The sequence below is a fragment of the Mirounga angustirostris genome, unplaced genomic scaffold, assembly GCF_029215605.1.
Source record: "Mirounga angustirostris isolate CCGP_5_RB_7025 unplaced genomic scaffold, mMirAng1.0.hap1 SCAF_3, whole genome shotgun sequence".
In the NCBI taxonomy this organism is placed as follows: domain Eukaryota; kingdom Metazoa; phylum Chordata; class Mammalia; order Carnivora; family Phocidae; genus Mirounga; species Mirounga angustirostris.
In genome coordinates, this window is record NW_026991711.1 from 124563916 (window position 1) to 124589945 (window position 26030).

General features: G+C 35.3%; 1 protein-coding gene across 21 annotated transcripts in view; it reads right to left on the bottom strand.

Moving 5' to 3' along the window:
• The window catches only part of BAZ2B (bromodomain adjacent to zinc finger domain 2B), a 305426-nt gene that overhangs the window by 83601 nt on the left and 195795 nt on the right, over positions 1–26030 (bottom strand). For 15 of the 21 annotated variants that reach the window (XM_054506194.2, XM_045868790.3, XM_054506190.2 and 12 more), the window contains 8 exons: positions 25099–25292; positions 18769–18972; positions 17860–18255; positions 12037–12643; positions 10089–10382; positions 8848–8908; positions 7930–8038; positions 7562–7663 (listed from right to left, as the gene is read on the bottom strand). In XM_054506194.2, coding sequence (XP_054362169.2) covers positions 7562–7663; positions 7930–8038; positions 8848–8908; positions 10089–10382; positions 12037–12643; positions 17860–18255; positions 18769–18972; positions 25099–25292 — 1967 coding nt within the window. The remainder of the gene's footprint in view (positions 1–7561; positions 7664–7929; positions 8039–8847; positions 8909–10088; positions 10383–12036; positions 12644–17859; positions 18256–18768; positions 18973–25098; positions 25293–26030) is intronic. The other 6 variants (XM_054506199.2, XM_054506189.2, XM_054506195.2 and 3 more) reach the window with 2 other exon arrangements.

Consider the following 26030-nt stretch of genomic DNA (forward strand, 5'->3'; position numbering starts at 1 on the left):
CAAAGAACAACGAATCCATCAAGAAATGGGCAGAAGACATGAACAGACATTTTTCCAAAGAAGACATCCAAATGGCCAACAGACACGTGAAAAAGTGCTCAACATCACTCGGCATCAGGAAAATCCAAATCAAAAGCTCAATGAGATACCACCTCACACCAGTCAGAATGGCTTAAATTAACAAGTCAGGAAAAGACAGATGTTGGCGAGGATGCGGAGAAAGGGGAACCCTCCTACACTGTTGGTGGGAATGAAAGCTGGTGCAACCACTGGCAAACAGTATGGAGGTTCCTCAAAAAGTTGAAAATAGAGCTACCCTATGACCCAGCAATTGCACTACTGGGTATTTATCTCAAAGATACAAATGTAGTGATCTGAAGGGGTACGTGCACCCCAATGTTTATAGCAGCAATGTCCACAATAGCCAAACTATGGAAAGAGCCAAGATGTCCTTCAACAGATGAATGGATAAAGAAGATGTGGTGTATATATACAATGGAACATTATGCAGCCATCAAAAAAACCGAAATCTTGCCATTTGCAATGATGTGGATGGAACTAGAGGGTATTATGCTAAGCGAAATAAGTCAATCAGAGAAAGACATGTATCATATGATCTCACTGACAGAAGGAATTCTGAATCTCAGGAAACAAACTGAGGGTTGCTGGAGTGGTGGGGGGTGGGAGGGATGGGGTGGCTGGGTGATAGACATTGGGGAGGGTATGTGCTATGGTGAGTGCTGTGAATTGTGTAAGACTGATGAATCACAGACCTGTACCTCTGAAACAAATAATACATTATATGTTTAAAAAAAAAGAAGAAGAAGAAGATAGTAGGAAGGGAAGAATGAAGGGGGGGATATCGGAGGGGGAGACGAACCATGAGAGACTATGGACTCTGAGAAACAAACTGAGGGTTCTAGAGGGGAGGGGGGTGGAGGGATGGGTTAGCCTGGTGATGGGTATTAAAGAGGCCACGTATTGAATGGAGCACTGAGTGTTATACGCAAACAATGAATCATGGAACATTACATCAAAAACTAATGATGTATGTATGGTGATTAACATAACATAATAAAATAAAAACAAATTCAAATGAATAATTTTAAAATATTTTCTATATTTAGAAATTCAAAAATTATATGAAATTTAATTTAAATATGATTTGTATTTCAACATTTCTATTATTCTTCATAAATGGTACTCTAAAGTATAGTTGAACATCTCATGAGCAATTGGCCTGTTTTCACTTTATCTTACAGACATTGAATTGTCTACCTAGGATCCTACATTTTACTGACAGCTAAGTCCATATGTGATTTGCCAGCAACATGTTCAGGTTTTAATGAAATGTATTCTCAGTCTCATTCTTGCTTTAATTTGATATCATAGCTTGTCTTTATTTTTCTTTTGTTGATTCCATTTTGTTTGATTTTATATACTTGTAGGCTGATTTATTTTGGGATTTAGTAAAGGGTATATAAGTAAAAGAAGTAAACCAGTCCACCAAAAGTCAATTCATTGAGTAATCTATTTGCCAAATTACTGAGTTTTTGTTTTTGTTTTTTAAGTTGAGTATCACCAAGACTTTGCTGTAGCCATTTCAGCATGGATTTGCAGTCCTGGGCCATTAAGTGTCAATTCCCATGTTAATACTTGAGATGTCTAATACTTTTCCAATGCTCAATGTTATGTAAGTGAATGGAGGAACTTTACTCATGTTTTTCCAGATTGGGACCTGTTTCTCTATCCCAGTCCTTGCCTCTGGTAGTAAAACAGCTGAGGTGAATTATTTTAAATCTGGATTAAGATATTTGGTCTGATAATTTTAGATCTGTTAGTCATTTGGTGAATTGGTCATTTACCCAATTGATTTCTGGCTAAATAATTTTCAGTAAATTTAACCACAGTTCAAGTAAACAAAACTGATTTTTTTCACCACCTTTTCTTTATAGGTATGCTTTCATAATCCTTTACTTCCTAAAAATTAATTAAAAAGCTTTTTGAATGTTATACCTAAGAGGGAATTGATCTTAAAGACCTCCTATGATATATATCCTTCACATTAGAGATGAGGAAATTAAGGCCTAGAAAAGTAGGCCTCAGCTTTTCAAAGTAACATAGGATGCTGAGTTACCCCGCCAGGAATCTAAGAAAAATTTTAGGGCACAAACAACATGAGGGTATCAAATATTTTTGACAGAACTTTCCATTTTAAGAAAAACATTAAAGTTAATATCATGAGAAAAATCAAAATTTTGTTGAATTTCCTTAATGCCTATTTCATATTTTAGCATTATATCTATCTTTAGTTACTTTACAGTGCAGAGATAGGTAGTGAGAGCTTTATGTACCACGAACTTTACAGCATTAGGGATTCTTAATCTACTGTAATCATATAGTTTATTATCATACTGAATAGCATTTCAAATATGTGAAAGAGTAAGATTATCTATGCTGGGGAGATGGGCGTCACCTACTAAAAAGCACTGAGAAAGATGTGGTTTGATACAATTATTCCACAATGCTGGCCATTCTTTCTAGTTACTCACAGTAGGTTACCCTCTAAGAGCCATGACCTTCAAATACCTCTTTAGCTCCACACTTGGATTCATACAGTTGGCCTCCTAGTAGAGGCTCTTGCCTAGCCATCAAAAATCCTACCTGGTAGATTAGTGACATAAATTTTCAGTATTTTAGATTTCTGGTACTGATCTTTCATGTTCTCAGTGTCCATATATGCCCACAGCTATGTTGCATTAGGTGTGACAGTTAACAGCAGAGTTGAATTAGAACCCTGGTTGTTGACTCCCAATCTTTTGTTCTTTACTTATATGAAATAATTAGCAGCATTACAATCTTGCCAGAGACTGTGTGTTGTCTGCTTTATTGTGAAGTTTCCGATATTCCTTACTAACAAAATCCTGATTTTCGCTGGACAGCATTGTGCTCAGTGTTTTATCTTCTCTAAGCCAGTGATCCTAACTCTTATGTCTTTTGTACTCTTCAGTTTCTCTACAAACACTAGTTTTGTTTTTTCAAAGCTAGGCTTTCAAGTTCATTTCTGTAGTTTTGAAATGTGTTCAGTTTTCTTTATGGAAAATGCCTTTAGGGAAAAGGCCATGAGAATGGCCTTTAAAAAGAAAAAAAATCTTTTTAAAAAACATACATCTCAAATAGAAAAGGCAGTATTTTCTAAGTCACTTCTAACTTGGTCCTTCTTTGCATCCTTCCTTTTCTTTGTTTTTCTACCCTGAATACAGTAAACGTTCATTAGTCTATGCTTATGAACGTACTGGTTGAAAAAATAAACATAATTATTACATTTATGATTAAATGTTTTCTTCTCTACAATTCACAAACATACTTTTCAAAGTAGACGATCATATATTTCAAAATAATCTTTGTCATTAATAATTTATCTTGAAGCCTTCATATATTCCTAATAAAACTGTGGAAACCTTTTAACCTAAATATCTTATTTAGGTAAATAAAAATAACCTCATTTTATATTTACCAAAATATGTCAAGCTCATCCTTATTATTATTCTGACACCCAAAACCAAAATAAAATGAAAACAACAATAAACATTAGGTTTAACAAGTTCTTTATAATGTGATGAAGCAGAAGTCTGTAAGGAATCTATTTACCTTAAACTCTTTTCAAAGGAGTTTCACTGGCTGAAATAGTTAACAGAATTTCATTACAAGGTAGCCAGCCCATAAAGCATGGCCTTGTAAGAGGGTTCATTTTGTTCCATGAAGCCTATTATCCCTAAAATCATGGTTTTTATAGAAGCCTGTAGGAAGTGATTGGCATGTAAGTATCAGAAGACACTGACAAGTAGCTGATTCTACAAATCTCTTACCACATTTGTAGACTGAAATAAATAACACTGATAATGAATAGATTAAAGTGCCCCCCCATTTCTTGTGTCAACTCTATTTACTTTAATTAAGGACTTTTCTTTCTTACATTTTGAAAGCAATCATTAGATTGTTGTCTATTTACTTAAATTTCAATAAATATAAGCTCTCATACCTCTCCTCATATTGTATTATATGCACAGTGAGTCAATATTTTCAAATGTTTGCTGTTAATAAATATATGTATAATCTATCTTAAGCTCAGAAATACCTTGACTGAAAAATAACTTAAACAAAATAACCATGGTTCTCTATTGCAGACTAGAATTATCTTCTAGTAGAAATTATCATTTCCTAAATTTTATTTGTAAAACATAGAGCTTTGCAATACCACTGCTGAAATTTTTGAAATGCCTTGAATAAAATGAGAACTTACAGAACTAATATTGGTTATTTTTGATAACTTTATGAGAAAAAAGAAAAATATGATGGAGAAATTATATTTTCCAATGCAAATAGTTTATTAGGAAAGTGACTAAGAATAGTAACAAATCTGCAAATACAGCATTTCATTTGCTAACAAACATCCAAAAAAGATAAATGAAGCTTGGAAAACTGTAGCAGTAATATTCCAAGTCATTAGGTACAACCCTCCATGCATTTGGAAAACTGAATGCTTACCTTTATTAGAAGGGGTAGAAGTATTTATTTTTTAATATAAAATTGTTTTTCACTTTGTATGTAATACAAGCAAATTTTAGAAAATGTGAAACTTGCAAAAAGTAGAAAGAAAAAAAAAATGATCCACTGTACCACCAACCATTACATCTATCATTAAAATCTTGACACATTTTCTCCCAATCCTTCAATATGCAGTTTTGTTTTTCAGTATCTATATAGTCATCATTCCCATTCTGCAACTTGTATAAAGACAGACATACTGTAAACACACACAGATCATTTCTGCATAGTACCAGTGGCTTGGCCAAACTATATTTTACATCTTCTACAAAATTTAGGCCATTCAAATTATCACACATTATAGTTACTCTAACAAAAATATATAATCTTTGTTCATTTTCATAGAAAATTATTACATAATTATATACATTTCTAATTAACTATATGCTTATACATATTCATCATATAACATATGGAAATGTAAATGGTTCTACAATTATATGTACTATATGCATTTCTAATTCACTGAACTTTTTTTGGATTACTTACCTTTAATTGTTGTTCTCTCAAAGTATCCTGAAACAAATCCAACTTACTAATTTTTTTAACTGACAGAAGTGCTCTCAAAATTGCTAGTATTTTCCCTTAGCAGTCGGCCAAAATGTTGGCAGCTTCACATATTCTGAATTTAGTAATTCATCATATTTCCTTGATGAACTGATCTCTCAACAAAGCAATACACATTTGGAAACACTGACTATGTTTAATAAAAAGTGAATGGATGTCAAAGAACATCTTATTCTGCCTAATGAGGCTTTATAGATTAAGTCTAATTGTCACTGATACAAAACTAAAAATCCTTTATGTATTGAACAGCAATTAGCTTTCCTCTCAGAACAACAATCTATTCAACTTAAACACATAAGGATATCTTTGTCATAAATAAGACAAGTAAGGATTTGATACCATGAGCCAAAAGATTAAAAAATGATTAGGATTTTTAAATAAGATTATTATGGTTTTCTACTATTTTTTGTGATAAGAAACTGATCCAGTACATATGGAAGTGGGTATAATAACAATAAAATTCTGAGGATCTGTTTGGTAACAGATTTAGTCTAAGTTTAAACTTTTTTTTTAAATAAATCTTTATTTAAAAAAAATTTTTTTTAAAGATTTTCTCTATTTATTGAGAGACAGAGAGTGAGAGCAAGAGAGCATGAGCGGGGAGAGAGGCAAATGGAGAGCGAGAAGTCGACTCCCTACTGAGCAGGGAGCCCAACAGGCGTCTCAATCCCAGGACCCTGGGATCATGACCTGAGTCAAAGGCAGATGCTTAACCAACTGAGCCACCCAGGCGCCCCTAAACATTTTTTAAGTTTAAAAAATAAAAAGAGAAAAATCCTAGAATGAATATATATATATATATGTTAAAGATTTTATTTATTTATTTGACAGAGAGAGACACAGCAAGAGAGGGAACACAAGCAGGGGGAGCGGGAGAGGGAGAAGCAGGCTCCCGCGGGGCAGAGAGCCCGATGCGGGGCTCGATCCCAGGACCCTGGGATCATGACCCGAGCGAAGGCAGACGCTTAACGACTGAGCCACCCAAGCGCCCTCTAGAATGTATTTCAATCAAGAAGCTAAGCCTCAGAGAAATATATTTTGGCATTTTAGAATTACCAGGAAAGAAACAAGCGGAACTGGATGCAACGTGTTCCTTAAAAAGTCATAGACAATAATGAAAATGGGTTAAATGATTAATGTAAAAGACTACTGTTAGAAACCCTAAGTTTTAATTATGTCTCTGCCTGGTTGAGATGGTGTGATCTTGGAAAATTCCCTTAATGTTTGAGGTCTCAAAAAAAACCTCCTGCAGAATTAGGAAGGCCTTTTTTTTTTTTTTCTTTAATTATAATATTAGAGGGTAAGATAGGATGGAAGAACCTGCCTATTCACACTAGAAAATATTTATTACTGGAAAAGATTTCTTTCTGTGCCAAAAGGAAGAAAGAGTCAAGAAACAAAATATCAACTTCAGTTGGCTGAGCAATTTAAGCTTTTAAAACATTTTCATGCATATGATCTCATCTTAACCTCACCATAATCCTATGAGGCAGAAGTAAAATTATTATTGTCTTTATTTTGCAGACAAGGAAATTGAGGGAAAAGGTAGCATTATTTTGATGCTTGAAATCACAAAGTCTATTTCACAAGGTTAACAAGAATCTAGGTCTCCTCACTCCTTAACTAGGTCCTCTTTCAATGGAGCTGATAAAGTTAAAGGGAATAATAAGCATATGTAGCTGAATCCAAGTTAGAAACAAAAGCAGAACCCTAAAGGAAACGTATAGGAAATGAAGTCTCTGTGGTGGGTTCTTTGTGCTGATTGGTAAGGTGTGTACTTAACCCATAGGCAAAAAGGGAGTTGTGGTGATATTCACAGAAATGTACATAATTAAGTGAAAAATTCAATTTCCGTAAAAAGCAGAAATTTCACTCACCTAATAGTAAGGAAACGTCCCCAAACCCCAAATTATCAAACTTGTGAAAATGGCTCATGTAGCATGGCATAATCAGATGGACAAGATCCTTCCCAAAAACTAAGGCATATTTATTCCCCTTTGGACTGACTTCTAACAACATATTTTTCCTATTCAAATTAATTTACCTTTAAATTAGTTTACCCTTCAGGGAACTAATGTTTTTCTATATTTCACGGGAACATGCAGATAATTTTATACCTGTATAAACTGTAAAACTGTTGACAAAATAAATAAACAGGAAAATGTGGACTTAAAAAATTTGAAAAAGACATCTATTATGTCAAAGCTCCTTGTTACTGGAATATAGTAAATTGAGGCCTTGGTGAGTGTTAACCACAAAGTTATATGTATGGCTTATACGAATTAACTAACAAAAGGCAATGCTTCAGAGTGTAGTGAAATTTACTTCATTTAGGTTATGGTACTACTTTTTGGTTTAAAGACTATACTTTTTAAAAAGTGGATACCTGCGGTCCATCTCTGGCTTCATAGAAGTCACCCACTCTTATTTTTGCACTGAAGCTGAAATTGTCCCTTGAGATATCCATTATTCCATTTCTGCTGAGATACTGAAAAAATCACATATTTTTCCACTTAAGGTTTTAATAATTACAACCCAGCTTTGATGTAGAGCTTTCTTCAGGACACTAACGTTTTGCATATTCTATCAAGGGGCTATGGATTTAGAGAAGATCAATTTAAGTTAAGTACATTTAGACCCATACAAGACAATTATCTTGTATCAAGGAACTTTATCTGAGAAAGGAGAGCACCTTTTTTCCATAAACATGCTTAACAGGCACCAAATGTACGTTATTTGGTGAAAAGTATGTACCTTTATTACTTCAGGGTATTGCCTAAGTTTCTTTCCACATGGAGCATAATATGCTACTTCTCCTTGAAGGCGCCCTCCAAAGTTTCTTATTCTGGTCTCTCTTTGCCAGCTACAGGCAACAGAAATGAGAGTTATAACATACTTAGTTTTAAGAAAGCTTTTTAAAAAAAAACTTAAGAACACATGCTTTTTAGACAACATGAAAAATACAAATAAAACAAAAAGAAATCCCTAATCATACAACTCAGATACATTTATCATTAAAGTTACTTAGATTTTTAGCTAAGTAATTCCACTAAAAATTAATCAGACTCAAGTTACAAATATTGAACTCCGTTAAATTTCTTAGAAATCGTAACTAGTATTACTTTGGGTATTCGGACAAATTCAGTAACATGTGTCAATGTGTACTGATTTTTTATATCTGAGAAGCTTTAGGTGAAAACAGTACCATAAACCTGGCTCTCTGCTCCTTGAGGATCACGTACTTCGAGTGTAAAACTTCTCAGCTCCAATTAAACCATTTTAACCACACTCTGCTCACGTCCCCCAGTTTTGCCCACAGTGGCTTTTACTGTTCTTTAATTCCATCTTTGCAAAAACCTCTCATACTCTTAACTGTGTCTCCGCCCTGCCCTCTGCCAAATGATTTTCTCTTGCTTGGTCTTTTTTCAGTCGGTAGTCCCATTGCCGCGTGACCCCATCCCAGTGTTGCCATACCTAAACACTGTAGTTGGCCTTCATTTCAGTTTTCTGATATATCAACTTCTTTGCCCTTTGCTCTAGCTCTTCTGCTCTAATAAATACTATGCAATATATTCAATTCTTTTATGAATAGCAGAGAGTGAGATATAGTGAGTAATCAAACATGCATAAATATGTGGAGGCAAAGCAAAAAGAGAATCTTATTTTACATACCCATATTCCAAAGGAATACGCAGTTCACGCTCATCTGTTACTCTTCTTCTTTTGGAAGTGCCTTCAAGAAAATTCAGCCAGTTAACATAAAAGATTAGTTTATATAGATGACAATTTTTCAATAGTTTTGAAACTTTTCTTTAAATAATATATCTTAATGACTTGAATTACTGAAGGTATTTCTGCAACTTGTAGGTTACTTTTAGATGATGTGCAACAAAACACACTATACAGAGGATTTTTTTTTCTGTCTCCTTTGGTCTGCATGATAGAATAACTGGTCTTTCTACAGAAAATACAATGGAAGGTAAAAATACATAGCTTTCCTCTCATTTTGTATTTAAAGAAATAGCTAAAGAAGGAAGAGGAAAATCATAGATAGAGGTTTCAGAAAACCAGGTACAGTTGTTTTCATTGAGAATATGAGTTTTAAGATGCTGAAAAATTTCAACACTTAAAAATAATGTAACTTCTATGTTCATATAAATCCATAGTCAAAACCACTACCAGATCTTTTAACCTAAAGTACAAAGGAAGAGGATTATGATTATACGTAAAATTCTTCATAGACAATGGCCAAGTTTCACAAATGCAAATATGTGCATCTTAAATTAGTAGAATATCATACTGGTCTGTGGCAAATGAAAGCAAAACTAGACATTTCTAAGAAAAGAGTGAAATCAGTAAAGCAACCGGATACTGTACTATACAATTCCATATTTTCTTAGCTATTGAAATAGAAATAAGTCCTTTTGGAATATTAATGTAAAACTTTTAATGAAGACCTCTAGACGTTTATAAAAGGTCAAATAGAAAAAAAAAGATGTGGCATGTTAATGAAATAATAATGCTACTCACTAACTCAAATGACCTTTGGCTATGTGTTGGGCAGATATGCAATTGTATCTCAAGTAACCTAGTGAGCTCACTTTTATAAAGTACAAAAAAGTCCAACTGTTAGTCAAATTCTAAATTCTAGGAGCATAAACTGAACACAAAAGCAGGAAGGTAATTGAAATCAAGAGCTGTCTGTCATCAATCAGGTTCTTAAGTGGGAAGCACAGAATAAAAATGGTAATTGGTCATATCCTTTGAAAATACATGCTGACCTTTCTTAGCCAACCTCGAATCTAGCTGTAACACTTGATTCCAGTGAGGTCATCCCCAGAACACTGGATAAATAAGAATTCTTGCTATGGTTTGACTTCTACTTTACAATAATAAAAATAAAGTGTAGGTACCAGAGTGTGGACTTGAAGTAAGTGTGGAAGAAGGTGTGCCAAGAAAAGCAGGTGACTGGGACTCAGAACATAAGGCAGCAGGAGCAGAGCCTGGGGCTTTTGTTATGTGGAGGTTACGAGGTGTTGAGTGAGCTGTGAGACTGATGGAAGGGCTTTTGACAGAGGAAGTTGTTTTATTCAGTTTCCTTGAAGTTTTCTCTCCTTCAGTATCACTATCTGATTCATCTTGGTCTTTATCATCATCATCATCTTCTTCTGATCCTTCTGTATCTGATTCTGAATTACTATCTGATTCTGGGAAGTAAAAGAAGCATTTGTATATTATAACTAGATCATCACCAACATTTGCAGTTTGTATCTAAATGGAATAGTTTAGGAATCAACATCTGTGATTGAATTCAACTGAGCGACTTTCCTGAAGAGTTCATGTAAAATTTACTATCTTACAAGCTATTTGAGTACAATGTATGCAGACTACAAATTCTCAAAATTCTTTGTTCAAAGTATCGGTTTTACTCAACACCTTAATCATAAAACAGTTCTTCTCACATGACACTATTCACATGATGAGTTCTGCTTAGTGGTTTCGAAATCATTTTTAATTTAATAGAGAAACTAAGGTATAGAGGGAATAAAATTGATTCTTTAAATTAATAGATTTCAATAGCTTAAGAAGTATACTAGGTTCAGTATGAGGAAGAAAAGTCTGAAACTACCATCATTCTTTCATTTGGGCTTTGAGGTAAAAGAAAACCATTTTCTGAAAGATTCTTGGCTTTTCTGGTTGTGTTATTTTATTTAGATGCAAGACCTCATCAGGCTTCTCAGGCTTCACAAAAGACCAGGTTACATAAATAATTATGTGGGAACATTTAATGGTTTAATAATTTAAGTTTGGTCTAGGAATGTCGTCCTATAAATGCATCTCTTCTTACAACAGGTATTTTTTATTCCTGGATTAAACTCGATAAACACAGGGCCTGATACTTGGAATGTATTTTAAACGTTCCCAGAATAACAATTTTTGTGGAATCACGTTTTGTGTAGTACCATCTGCCTATGTTGAAATTTGTTATAAAAATTGCCTTTGAAAGTTATTCATAACGATATTCATACTCGATCATGCAAAGTTGTATTTATGGGAATCCCAGGAAAAAATATTATCAGGAAAATTGTTCTTACCCTGAGCAAGTAGGTTGTTTCTACCTTAGACGCTTTAAGATGTATAACTGACTATGTTTTCCTATTCATATTGGCAGCTAGAAAATTTACCATTGGACTTGTGGCTGACCAGTAACAAATCCAAATATTTTTATAATATGTATTTCACCTTTGTATATAAAATTTAAATTATCTTATCCTTTATGCTTTCAATCTTCTGTGGAACAATGAGGAGAGTTAAGGGGAAGAAAAATGGAAAGAAGTCTAAAAAAAAAAGCAAAACTAGAAAGCAAATCAAAAAAAATCAAGGAGCACTCTACTTGATTAAGTAAGTTCTGTGTTGCTAATGGACATTCATAGGGATTTAGGTTTCTAGTGCTTTCTAAATGACTGACTACAATTTTACCTCCTTCATTCAAAATATCTACTGACACATTCAAATAAGTAGCAGAAGAAATGAAAAAGAAAGGACAAATAAATGGTCATGAATTAAATGAAAATTAAGCAAATTTGTGAAGTTATTTCTTAATTTATGCATCATCTATTTTCACTTAAAGTTTTTATTCGTTTAATGTTAAATGAATAATAAAGAATTTATTTAATTTAACTTAGGATTTCTAATTTCAATCACTCCAATATTTTACCAGCTCACTATGGACAGGCACATAGCTGCGTGAAACACAGTGAATGACAAAGACTCTAAGTCTGCGAACTAAGAACCTCCTTTAACTGTTTTGGTCCACACAGCATTTAGATAAATACTTCAAATTTAAAAATAGAAAATAACCTGATTGGCTGTCATCAGATTCATCATCTTCATCATCTTCCTCATCTTCTTCCTCGTCATCTTCTTCTTCATCCTCGTTTGAATCTTCAGAATCTTTACTACTGGGAATGTCTGAATCTGTTCCCCTAAACTGTTCCACTAGAGATTTTGCAGGGTGAGGGTGGTGCTGTATTTTTACTGTGTTTACATTATTGCTAACCGCTTTTTCCTTCCCTTGAGGATGCACTATGGGAGAGGCAGAGGGTAGCACGGTTGTCTGATTGCCAGTGGTCCTTCTCCCACTTGTACTCAAATGTACAGGTGAGGAAAAAGGGCTGCTACTTGCAGTAGCAATGTTTTCATTAATCTTACTCTGCATTTTAGTTTTGGTAGTAAGTGCCAGAGGAGCTTCTTGAATGACACTTTGAATAACTCCATTTGGTTGGTGATTACCTAAAAGTGCATTTGTCAAGAATGGATTAGGGTGGCTGTTCTCTACTGTTTGTTTTGGATGTGCTGGTGAACTAGAGGTTGCTTTTGGATTTGACAAAGCTGCAATAACCTTCTTCAAGCTCTTGGATGACTCTTGTTTCTTTAACTGCGCTGGGAATGTCTGTTTATATTGTTCCTGTTGAAACATAAGTTAAAAAACAAAACAACAATGTACCATAAAAACAAAGATTACTTCTATTTGCCTCCCGTATCTGACAACAGCTGCTCGTATACAAATTTAAATCATGATCTACAAGTGCTTAAAATTAGTGGCAGTGATGACTAGTTGGTTGCTGAATCTTGGCTAGACATAATATGTTTAAAATTCAATTAGTCTTTCTCCCCTCAAAATATAGGTTTCCTGACTGCCCCTCTCTCATTATTATTGCTCCCACTGTCTTGATAATCTAAATCTGAAACTCTAAAAACATCTTTTACTTTTCTCTCTTCCAAGTCAGCCGTATCCCTATGTCTTTTGGATTCTTTCCTTAAAATATTGCTCAAACTTAAGCCATACCACCCTTTCTTCCCACACGACTCCCAATATATGCTATATGCCACTGCCAATTTTATCTTAATTTACAGCCTCTACTACTTAAACTACAGCCTAATACCTTGTTTAGCTCCTTGGTTAAAAGCTTTAGTGTCTCCTTTGTCATTGGCAACTTTATAAAGCCTAAACACTTAATTTTGATCCTCAAATGACTTTTCAAGTAGGCACTAATAGAACGTTCTAGTCAAACTGGACTATTCGCCATGCCCTGTGCATGTCATACTTTCACTACCTCCACATTTTGCTACAATCATTTTTTTTTTTAAAGATTTTATTTATTTATTCATGAGAGACAGAGAGAGAGAGAGAGGGGCAGAGGGAGAAGCAGGCTCCCAAGGAGCAGGGAGCCTGATGCGGGACTCGATCCCAGGACCCTGAGATCATGACCTGAGCCGAAGGCAGACGCTTAACCATCTGAGCCACCCAGGCACCCTACAATCATTTTCTCTGTGTGAAACGTCCTCCTCTTAGAAATCTCAAGCTCATGAAATCTTGTTCCTTCTTCACAATCCCACCCAAGAAGTCTTCCAGGTGTGTTCCAGCCAGAAGCACTCGTCGTCTCTCTCCTTTGAACTCCTTTCCCTCCTGTCTGTTACCCTATGCTACCTGTGGCAGACATGATATGAAGCTGTTGGCATTTCCGGCTCAACAGTCTGTGGGATCTACCTTAGAGTGCCTTTAGCACATGAGCATTAGAAAGCGTGTAATACAACAGTTTGGAAAAATTATACTTTTGGAAAAAACTGATCTGTAAACCACTAAGCCATAGAACTTACGTCTGTAAATAGAAACAAAAAATTATTTGGCTCTCAGAATCTTCTTAAAAAGAATAAAATCGTATAAACTTTATTAAATATATATAATTAATACATGAAATACTTAAGTGGAATGATTAAAATATTTTAAGTTACTAGAAATACAGTTAAATTTCAGAAGGTAAAATCTGTAATGAAAATGGTTGCCTTAAAATTAAAATCAGCAGTGCTGTCAGCTTGGATCTGGGCTCTGAACACTCTAGTCGGCAAAAATTTGCGGTGGGCGTTTCGGAAGTATAAATGCAGATGGAATGCAATATAGAATGACGTATTAAATCTTTTAAAGGAGCAGTACTAATAAGCAGTACGCAATTCCTAATAAACTGCTTTATCTTATTTAATATCTTTACTGTAACACTTCACTTTGTAAACAAAGACTGTCATACCTAAGGCAATGCTTCACAAAAAGAAAGTACTTAATTAGTATTTATTCAGTGAATAAAATATGGAAAATTATACTAAATAATTGTATTTACCTTTTAAAAAGAATTTTATGGCAAAATTCTTATATAAAATACATTAACATACTTAATTTTACTTAATATTTATATAATATAGAAATATTATGTATTACATGTAAGTATATGTATATAATGTACTTACCTTCATATTTAATATATACTGATTTAAGTTTTCAGCAGAAAAATTTAGCGTATTTTCATTTCTTAGAACAAAATTATGTCATATAATCATTTTGTACTTTTTTTTTACAGGTAGTAAATTTTCCTTCTAAATACATAGGATCAAAACAGTCATGAAAACAAAACCTCGCCCTTTAGTTTTATGTTTTAATTTTCTGAAATTGCTTCTCACTCCATAATTCTAAAGACCCACTTCCCCTATATTGACACCTGAAGGTTTTCAAAAATAACCAAAGATCACTATTTTATCTAAGAGTAGTAGCTGTTACTCTTTTAAGGCAAATATGTTGTGCTTTTTGATATTGGGGGTGGTACATAAAAAGGAAGAGGGGAGAAAATTGAGAACTGCACAGAAGCAAATGTCTTGCTGTTCTAAGATAGACACTTGGATGACAAGAGTATGGAAAGACAGGTTTGAAACTCTGTCCTACCTCCAAGTTCTTGTTCCCAGCCCTTACTGAGTCTCTCAGTCTACACAAAAAATCCTCTAGGCAAAACTTGATAAAGAAAATTCACTACTGTTATATAGATCCAATTAATGTGTATTGATTTGAATTAAATGTCTATACTATACGTGTATGGAAAGAACCAATGATTAAATAATACTAAAAAAAATCAGACTAGTGGAGGAAACAGATACATGGCAGGTAACATGAAATAGAGACTTTCATAAGAATAAAGCAAAATTCTATATGTTAGACTATCATATAAAGAAAGAGAGCTGATGTAAGAAAAATATTTATAAAATACCCTTTAACTCAATACTAGGTACCAATGAAAAGTAGATAAAGTCATTTGGAGTTGAGTCTAATGTGAAGATCCACTCACATAAAATATTTCCCATGAACTACCATTATCATTTTAGAAACACCAAATTATTTCATCTTAATCATGGGCTTTGATGTAAGAATGACCTTGGTTTAAAATCCTTCTACTCTTTACTTGTTCTATGATGTTAGCAAGTGACTTAATCTCTCTAAGCCTTAGTTTCTTTACCTCACATAATTTTGTAAGAATTACATAAGATCAAATGTATAGGAAGACTAGGTTGGTTACATTTATTAAGCAAGTGTTCAATAAGTGACTTTCTAATAGGCAGTCATATAAAATTCTTTTAATAAGAAATATTTAAGAAACTGAAAAATCAAGAAACCTTTCAAAATGCAAATAACTCTTGATACGCTCTATAATCTATCTTAAAGTGGAATATACATTAATGAAAAATTAAAATAACTCAAACAATGTAATTTTTAGTTTGCTTAATTGACTCATGGAGAGTCAATAATGTGATGCCAATAATAATACCTCCTTATGACTGAGCAGTGCATTACAAGTTATCGTATGCATGGTATAATACCATTGGTCACTCCATGTAGATCAGGGATTCTCAAATCTGGCTACCCATTTGGAAGCTTTTTTTTTTTTTTTTTTTAAGATTTTATTTATTTATTTGACAGAGAGAGAGACAGCGAGAGAGGGAACACAAGCAGGGGGAGCGGGAGACGGAGAAGCAGGCTTCCCGCAGAGCAGGGAACCCAATGTGGGGCTCGATGCGGGGCTCGATGCGGGGCTCGATCCCAGGACCCTGGGATCATGACCTGAGCCAAAGGCAGACGCTTAACGACTGAGCCACCCAGGCGCCCCTGGAAGTTTTGATATATGCAATACCTTGGTCTCAGCACAAGAGATCCTGATTTCATTGTTCTGAGGTGTTATTCTTTTTTTTTTTTTTTAAGTTTTCCAAGTGATTCTAGTGTATACTTAGGCTTGTGAACTACTCATTTAGATTCTCAAAAAAGCCCGATTTATCCAAGTCTTTTTTACTTTGACCCTGTTCTTAAATTCTTCACAGTAAAATAAGATTTAATGGACAAGGACACTGTAACTTTTTTAAGAAAGAAAGGCAGCATATCACAGTGTTTAAGAACAAGGATTCTAGTGCTATACTGCCCAGATATGAATTCTAACTCTATTACTAACTAGCAGTGTGATCTTGGGGGAATTATTTAAGTTTCATGAATCTCAATTTGATTGTCTGTAAATGGGCATTATAATATTAGTAGCACTTACAGATGTTAGTGTTCAATGAGTAAATGCATTTTCAGCACTTAAAACAATAGCTGGCAAACAGCAAGAGCTGTACAAGAATTATCTAATGATTAGGAGGCCTAATGATAATTTTTGTAATCAAAAGACAGAATATTGTGTTCAAACATAATATATTTTCTCTACTCTAGATTGGTTCTAGAATAAAAGGCATTGGTCAGGGACACCTGGGTGGCTCAGTCAGGTAAGCGTCTGCCTTCGGCTCAGGTCATGATCCCTGGGTCCTGGGATCGAGTCCCACATCGGGCTCCCTGCTCAGCAGGGAGTCTGCCTCTGCCTCTCCCCCTGCTCATGCTCTCCCTCTGCTCATGCCCCACCTTTCTCTCTCTCTTTCTCTCAAATAAACAAGTAAAATCTTTAGGGAAAAAAAAGGCATTGGTCATTTAATTATTAGAATTCTACTAGACATATGAATGTAGACTATGTAGTGATATAAAATCAATAGCAAGAAAATAAAGAAGAAAAAATTCTCTGATTAGTGGTTCTGGTATTTGTATAAATAAAATTATTCAAAATATTTTGTATTTCATATAATTTGTTAAAAATGGCAAAGGAACTCTCTCTAAAACAAATAAATCTTTAAAAAAAATTCTTCAAAAAAGTGGGGGGGGCACTTGGGTGACTCGGTTGAATGTCTGACTCCTGGTTTCAGCTTAGGTCATGATCTCATGAGTTGTGAGACTGAGCCTGGAGTCGGGCTCCATGCTCCCCACTCAGCGGGAAGTCTGCTGGAGATTCTCTCCCTTTGCCTCTACCCCCACACATTCTCTCTAAAATAAATAAAACATCTTAAAAAAATTCTTTTAAAAAATGGCAAAGGAAAATGATTCTTCATAAAGGATTTTTATGCTTGTAATTGACAGGATTACAGAAGTAAACTATTCAAGTTTATTTCTTTAAAAAAGAATATATTGATATTAGAAAAAAAAGGACATTGATCTTAAACAAAAATAATTGTGGAGTATATCTTATTCAAACATATGTCTCCCCTTACTACTAAATCATTATACCTCAGGAAAAAAAAATGACACGATTGTGTTGCCAAAAATATATTAAGCGATGTATATGTAACTATAAAATCAGAGAAATCTAGCTTTCTCATGTGCATATTCTCTTCCTGGTAACTAATAAAGTATGGAAATAAGAGTAGAATTTAATTTAAACTTGCATATTATAAGACAATATGAAAGCTCTTTCTCTAATAATGAAATTCTTCTATAAGTAATTTTTCACTTACCCGTTTGGATCGCATTTCACTGGTCAAAGGACTAGATTCTTCAGAGGTATTTTTATTCCCTGCTTTAAGTACATCAGGAGAAGGAACTATGAGTTTCATGTAAGTTTCCTTTTTGGCTTGATTTACCAAAGATAAAGGTTTCACATTGGACACCAATCCCGTAGACTGTATTACACTTGTGTGTTTGTTCACAGATTCCTCCTTTGCCTGAGAGCTTTGGAAAATAAATGGAAGCTGCTGTGACAAAACCTGAGGCTGCTTCTGCTGGGATTGGAATGATGAGTGAGTCTGGGATTCAGACACAAGAGGTAATGGCTGGTGTATTCTTTTTTCCTGGGCTTTTTCAGTTGCTTTCTGTCCATCTGCTTTTGGGTCTGAAATGCCATGTAATAGCACCTGTAAATAAAAATAAAAAGACGACTTCTCAGTATCTATTAAAACAAAGAATGTCATGCAGTAAAACTGGGAGAAAAAAGGGTACTTTAAAAAGTGCTAATTAGTTATGATAGTTACATAAAGCTCACTAGAAAATATACCAAATGTCCCTTTAAAAATGTTTCTCCAGGGCGCCTGGGTGGCTCAGTTGGTTAAGCGACTGCCTTCAGCTCAGGTCATGGTCCTGGAATCCCGGGATCAAGTCCCACATCGGGCTCCCTGCTCGGCGGGGAGTCTGCTTCTCTCTCTGACCCTAACCCCTCTCATGTGCTTTCTCTCATTCTCTCTCTCTCAAATAAATAAATAAAATCTTTAAAAAAAAAATAAAAATGTTTCTCCATCTCCTTTCTTGGGCAAATGTTAAGAACTAAAGACATGATTAACTTTAAACTTTATAGACTTTGAGAGTCAAGATAAACCAGTTAATTCCTAAATAGGAAGAATGTGTGGATACTGCCAATAAACTATTTATACCTGGTTGTTACTCTTATGTTGTGCTTCTCTCTCTGAATCAGAATCATCATCTTCACTTTCTTCAATACTTTGATCTTCTTCTTCTTCATCTTCCTCTAGATCATCTGAATCACTACTACTAATGCCTTCACTTGAGGTGTCTGATGATGTGCCCGAATCACTATCACTGTTGCTAGAACTTTCCATAGCTTTCTTCCTTGGTTTCTGGATAAAGACAAGTTTTTAGCAAGACTTTATTTTTGGAAAAATTCAAAGTTCAGTAAGAGGTATGCTCTTTTAATTTTCAAGTGATATTTCCATCTCAAAATGTCATTTTAGAAAAAAGAGAAAAGTCACATGTTGTAAGGGTAGTTATTCAACAATCAGATCCAATTAATTTATATGATCGGAATTCTCCAATGAAAAGTACAGGCTGTGTCATGTACAGAACATTAGAAACATTGACATAGTATATATGTATATCTATTCATATGACTGCCATGCTTCAAAACGTATGGCAGATTAAAAAGAGCAATTTACAAAATGATAATTCCAATTATGATAAGGGCTACAGACATTTAGGTTCTATATTTAGCTGTAGTCTTCTTTTTTATGTGGATAGTGAGTCAATAACCAATTATTTATATATAACGTGCCAAACACACCTTCTAGATGCTGGACAACAAGATATCTAAGATAGAGTCCTTGCCTTCAAGAAACTTACATTCTAGTGCAGGTGGTGGTAGAGTAGACAAATGACTAATATGAAAGCAAAAAAATCCATATGTAATAAGTATTGGAGAGAAGATAAAATAAGTAGCAAAAGACTTAAGGGCTGCTTTAGCAATGAATTTAATTTTTATATTTCACTTCAGAAAAGATAGAAAATACGATAAAGAGAGATATTAATTGGAACATTAAAGGCTCTACAGGAAAAAGAAAACCCAAAATTGGTAGAAAGTGACATTAGGTCACATTAAAAAAAACTTTTGTGTTTAAATAACAGACAATAGTAGAGGTGCCTGGGTGGTTCAGTCGGTTTAGCCTCTGAATCTTGTCTTCAGCTCAGGTCATGATCTCAGGGTTGTGAGATAGAGGCCCAAGAGGGGCTCCGCACTCAGTGGAAAGTCTGCTGGAGAGTCTCTCTCGCCCTCTGCCCCTCCCCCACTCTTACATAAATAAATAAATAAATCTTTTTTTTTTTTTAAGATTTTATTTATTTATTTGACAGAGAGAGGCACAGCGAGAGAGGGAACACAAGCAGGGGGAGTGGGAGAGGGAGAAGCAGGCTCCCCGCAGAGCAGGGAGCCCGATGCGGGGCTCGGGGATCAGGACCTGAGCCGAAGGCAGATGCTTTTTTTAAGATTTTATTTATTTATTGGAGAGAGAGAGAATGAGAGACAGATAGCATGAAAGGGAGGAGGGTCAGAGGGAAAAGCAGACTCCCTGCCGAGCAGGGAGCCCAATGCGGGACTCAATCCCGGGACTCCAGGATCATGACCTGAGCCGCAGGCAGTCGCTTAACCAACTGAGCCACCCAGGCGCCCCCGAAGGCAGATGTTTAACGACTGAGCCACCCAGGCGCCCCTAAATAAATAAATCTTAAAAAAAAAAGAATAGACAATAGTAGTGGATACAAAGGAGGAAAAATCATTAGATGAATTATGACTAAATATCTATATAACAATGGAAAAGTTAAAACTCGCCAATAGGAAGACTAAAAAGGAGAAATACTGACATGATAGAGCAAGACTGAGTATAATCCAAAGTTACATAGGAACATTTCAACAGGATTCACTGACAGATAAAATAAAGAACAAAATATAGAAAAAGCAGCAATAAATTACAAAAGCAATGAATTACAAAAGTTATGGTCTTAACAGCAATACAGTCTGTCATGACTAGTGAGTTGGGGCATGAAAGACAATAATACACTTCTACAGAAAGAAGTTGAAGCAATAGTTATAGATTGCACATTAGTACTCTTTCCCTTGTGCTTTCTAAAATTTGATTTAAATGAAATGAAATACATATGAGTGAAGAAAGTCAGTCCTGTTGTTATACTCTCCTTGCAATGGTAACCTGTGTTAACCCTTCCAAACTAGCAACCATAATGCTTCCTCCAGAGACACACACTTCAATAAGCTGACTAATAGTAACCATCATTCCTGGAGCTATGTCTTTCCCTCACAATAAAGCAGAGTGATGAGACACTGACTTGGAATAGTGTGGGTATCACAGAATGAAAAAGACCAAAGCAGAGATTAAAGAGAAACAATAGTAACAATACACTATTACTATTATAACAAAATACTAACAATATAGTAACATTAAGCCTACCATTTATTTGGCAGAGAAAATTCTCCTTCATTGTAACCAAAATCTGTTGTGGGTTTCTAAGCATGTATAGCAAGATTATGAAAATCATAAAGAGTCCAAGTAGAAGTTACCACTTTGGTTTTTAATAGAGGCTAAGAAAGGAAAAGAATAAGGGAGATACAGTAATTTACTAGAGAAAAATAAACTCCTATTTTAATGCCCAAGTAATATGTGTAGTTTTTAATTTAAAGGTGGCATGAGAAATGGAGTCTACATGCCTCAAGAGTGGGTCTAGAAGTGTGGATTCTAAAGTTTTAGAGTGCAAAACATTTACTTGCTGAACTTGCTACAACCAGCAGATTCCTGAGTCCCAATTCCAAACAGGGCACAGGGATCTACATTAACAAGCACTTTAATGGGATTCTGATGCAGATAGTCCTTGCAGACCATACATGACAATATACAAAGAGTCTGTGCCTTTATAAGGTAACAAATTTAGTCCCCATTTTAGAAAAAATGTAGAAGTGAACATACAAGTCCAGGTATTAGAGAAAAAGAGAAAATTAGTTTCAGTATTACCAATTTTGTCTCCTTAGTCTCTATTAGTTATGTGTGTGTGTGTGTGTGTGTATTTTGTATTCATACACAATTCAGTAGTGTGCCTCTTTCCTGTCATTTAAACATTTTAAAAATGAGTCTTCTTAGGTTATCAAAAAATGACCAGAGAAGAGCTTATTAACCAGCCCCCCAACCCCATTCCAATCTGGGAAAGCTTTTCAGAACCCTCTCCTTGAACTTTTTCATTTCACTGTATACTTATTTCTTTCAGTAACAAAATACATACAACTTCAAGGCTATTATGTACCAGGCATAGTTGCTCTCCTCTCCAGAGATACAAAGGTATGACGGCAACTCTGCCCCAGTGGTAATGGAGAAGAGAATCAACAAACAATGTAAATAAGTGTTTTTAGTGATACATACCATGACTAAAACAGGATACTTGGATAGACTGTGTGCGGGGGGGGGGGGGGGGGGGCGGGGGGGGGTGTGTGAAGATTTAGATGCAGTTATCAGGTAAGATCTTTCCGAGCTGAGATCTAAATGGAGAGTGAGAAACACTCACATAAAGATAAGAGTAGAGCCTTCAAGAACAGGGGAAAGACCAAAGGCAAAAGCCATGAAATAAGTCTGATATGTTAAAAAAAATGGTGAGGCCAGCTAAATCAGCTCCAGCACAGGGAACCAGGGAGAGAGAGCCACAGAAAATAAGGCTGGATGGACTGGCAGAGGTTAGATCATACAGGGTCTTGTAGGCTGAGTGAGATAGGAAACTACTGGAGGGAATGATAACATAGGATAGCTTAAAACCATAAGAACTCACTCATGTTTTAAAAAGACTGGCTGTTGTGGTCACAACATGTTACTGGCTTGTAATAGCAGGAGTGGAACTTACTCAAAGTTGAACAGTTTGTTTGTTTTTTCTCAACAGGCTGTATGTGTATTTTAGTCTGTGATGTACATTGTTTAATTTAAAATATCTACATTTATTCTAAATATGCATGCATTGTATATGAAGGAATTGGACTTAATCAATGATTTTCAATATGTACTGCTAAGATAGCAACCCCCAGGAGGGATTATCAAAATTAGCTAAAGAACATTTTTTCAAACTGCATATGAAAAAGGTTACCCAAGCAATGTCCATACTACCCAAAGCAATCTATAGATTTAATGCAATCTCTATCAAAATACCAACAATATTTTTCACAGAACCAGAACAAATAATACTAGAATTTGCATGGAACCACAAGAGACTCCGAATAGCCAAATCACTCTTGAAAAAGAGGAACAAAGCTGGAGGCATCACAATCCGAGATTTCAAGATATACTACAAAGCTGTAGTAATCAAAACAGTGGGGTACTGGCACAAAAACAGACACATAGATCAATAGAAAAGAAAAGAAAGATCAGAAATACTTACACTTTTAGGGTCAATTCTTATCTACAACAAAGGAGGCAAGAAAAGACAATGGGGAAGAGACAGTCCCCTTGGTATTATAGCTGAGATGGTGAAGAAAGTGATGTGCACCCAATCACAAACTGCTGACTGTTCCCCTAGAAAACCAGGCCTTCAGTTTGGTTTTTATAGAATTTAGAGATGAGAAGATGCTGCCCTAGTTATTATCTTTGTTTCCAAAATGTTTGCAGTTGATGCTAAGACTTTAATTCAAAAATAAACCAAGACCCCTCGCTCAAGAAGAAATTACAAATGAGAGCGGACCAAATTCACTAATATGGGTACACTTACTAGAAATTCTGGATATAATGTGTTAGTTCATATAGCTGGAAGTATCTCAGCTTACTTGCTTGGATGCATGAAACCTGGACTCAGTGGTGGCCTACATTTAACAAAGTGGAAATGGCACAGCTTCCCTGGCATGATGTGGAAGAGGAAATATAAAGGCTCAGAGTGACCAGAATATTAAGAGTGAATTTATCACATGCAATTTGCATATCCACCCTACTCCTGATAATAATACCTTTTCTATGGCAGACTAGGTCTAGTCAGAAGGTAGAAACCACATCAGCAATTTGAACAGAGAGATTTTATCATATGGAATTATTAATTAGTAGTAGAATATGAACTACTAAGAGAGATAAAGAGACCTCTAAAGAATACTGAAATAGTGGGGCGCCTGGGTGGCTCAGTTGTTAAGTGTCTGCCTTCGGCTCAGGTCATGATCCTGGGATCCTGGGATTGAGCCCCACATCGGGCTCCCTGCTTGGCGGGAAGCCTGCTTCTCCCTCTCCCGCTCCCCCTGCTTGTGTTCCTGCTCTCACTATCTTTCTCTCTGTCAAGTAAATAAATAAAATCTTAAAAAAAAAAAAAAAAAAAAAAAGAATCCTGAAATAGCAGATGTAGGGAATAGCCACTTACTGTAGGGCAGAGGTAGAGTAGTAAAATAAAGGTAAACTTGGAAGAGGGCCTCTATCTTCCAACCTTGTTCACCCGAGGCTGAACTTCAGACTTTGGAGAGGATGTGGCTGTTGCCCACTGGATGGCAGAAAAGCTCACTGAGGCATCACAGGTCAAGGCTGGCAAATAGGAAACATGCCAGCTGGCATGCCAGGAAAAGTTTCTGGAAACCTCCTCGCTGGGGTGCCAGTAAAATTAGCTGGAAAGCCACCCACTGGCATCCCAGCAAAACTTACTACTAAGATGCCCCTGGGAGACCCACTACACGGTGTGTACTACAATGTCTCTTAAACAGAGCCCACAGAGAAGCTGCCAGCTGGTGAGAAAGCTACCCTCTGGCAGCCACAGCATAAGAGCAAGAAGAAAACACTGGAACCAGAAACTGAAGCCCTTTCTTCTTCCAGGGTTTCTCCAAGACCCTCTGCTGACAAGGTCTAACATTGCGCCAACTGGTAAAGGAGAGGAGAGTGAATTTAGAGCTGAGAGGCATAAATTGATAACATGCGCAGCTGGGGATCTAATGAAATAAAACTGGCCACGAGGTGGTAACTGTTGAAAATGAATAATGGGTACACAGGAATATTATGCTATTCTGTCTATTCTTTATATTTCAAATTTCCCATAATAAAATGTTTTCTTATCTTTGTTTTCCTAAAAACATAGGCTCTGGGGTCAACCCACTTGACCTCAAATCCTGGCCAATTACTAGCCAACTATTGTGAGGCTCTGTTTCTCCATTTGTGATAATAATACCTAGCTAATTAGGGGTATAGAGAGGATTAAAATAGGTATTATATGCAAAACAATTAGAGTAGAGCTATTATGTGTTAAGTTCTCCATAAATCTTAGCTATCATTACTATTTGTATTATTTATACTGGTGCTGACAGTTGTAATTCTTAAGGGCCCTAATGTTAGTACCAAACCATAAAAATAAACATGTGTAAAACAGGAGTGGTAATTCATAAGAAATTGTTCCATAGATTCAGTTGGTTTGAACCTTAGAATGCTTATATAAAGATCTGTTATATATTTGTCCTTGAAGGAATAACTTACCTTATCTTTTATTTTGTCAGCTCTAGCATCCAAAGGCTGGTTTTTGTTTTGTTCCTGATTACATTTTCGATTTCCTCCACCTGAGCTTATACTTTTGGTTTGTCCCACAGAACTTGAAGCAGTAGTGGATAATACAGGTGTGTTGATACCAGATACAGATGAGGTACTGTTTCCATTTATTGACCCATTTACACCTTGAAAATAAAAACAAACATGTTTATCCAAGACAATATTGTTCAGTCAAAGGAGGAATGAAGTAATGATACATGCTATGTATAATGTGAATGACTCTTTAAAACATCATGCTAAGTGAAAGAAGTCAGACACAAAGTCACATATTGTATGATTCCATCTGTATGAAATATGCACAATAAATCTATAGAGACAGTAGACAAGCTAGTGATTGCCAGAGACTGAGGGAAGGAAAAACGGGGAGAAACTGCTTAAGGGGTATGGAGTTTCCTTTTGGAGTAATGAAATGTTTTGAAACAGAGGTGGTGGTTGTTCAACACTGTGAATGCATTAAATGCCACTGAATTGTTCACTTTAAAATGGTAATTTTATATTTATCTGGATTTCACTTCAATTAAAATAATGTTTATAAATATAATTAAATGCAAATATTTCCCTTTTCAGAGCAAACTCACCAAAAACTCTTACCCAAGTGAAAAATGATAATAATAATAAATCATTCAAAATCCTATTATAATTTACAAATGCTATTCTAACAACAGTTACCAACTGCAGAAATATTAATGATCACTTAAAAGAAAAAAAGGAGTACTTGGATATTAGTTTTGATGAATTTAATGCTTAATTACAGAAGTAAATCTTATACTGAAATAAAGGAAAAAGCCGTGAGAGTTGAGAGTTAGAAGCCCTGGGTTCAAATCCTGCCTCTGCCACACTGACATATAAGCAGTCCTCAAATC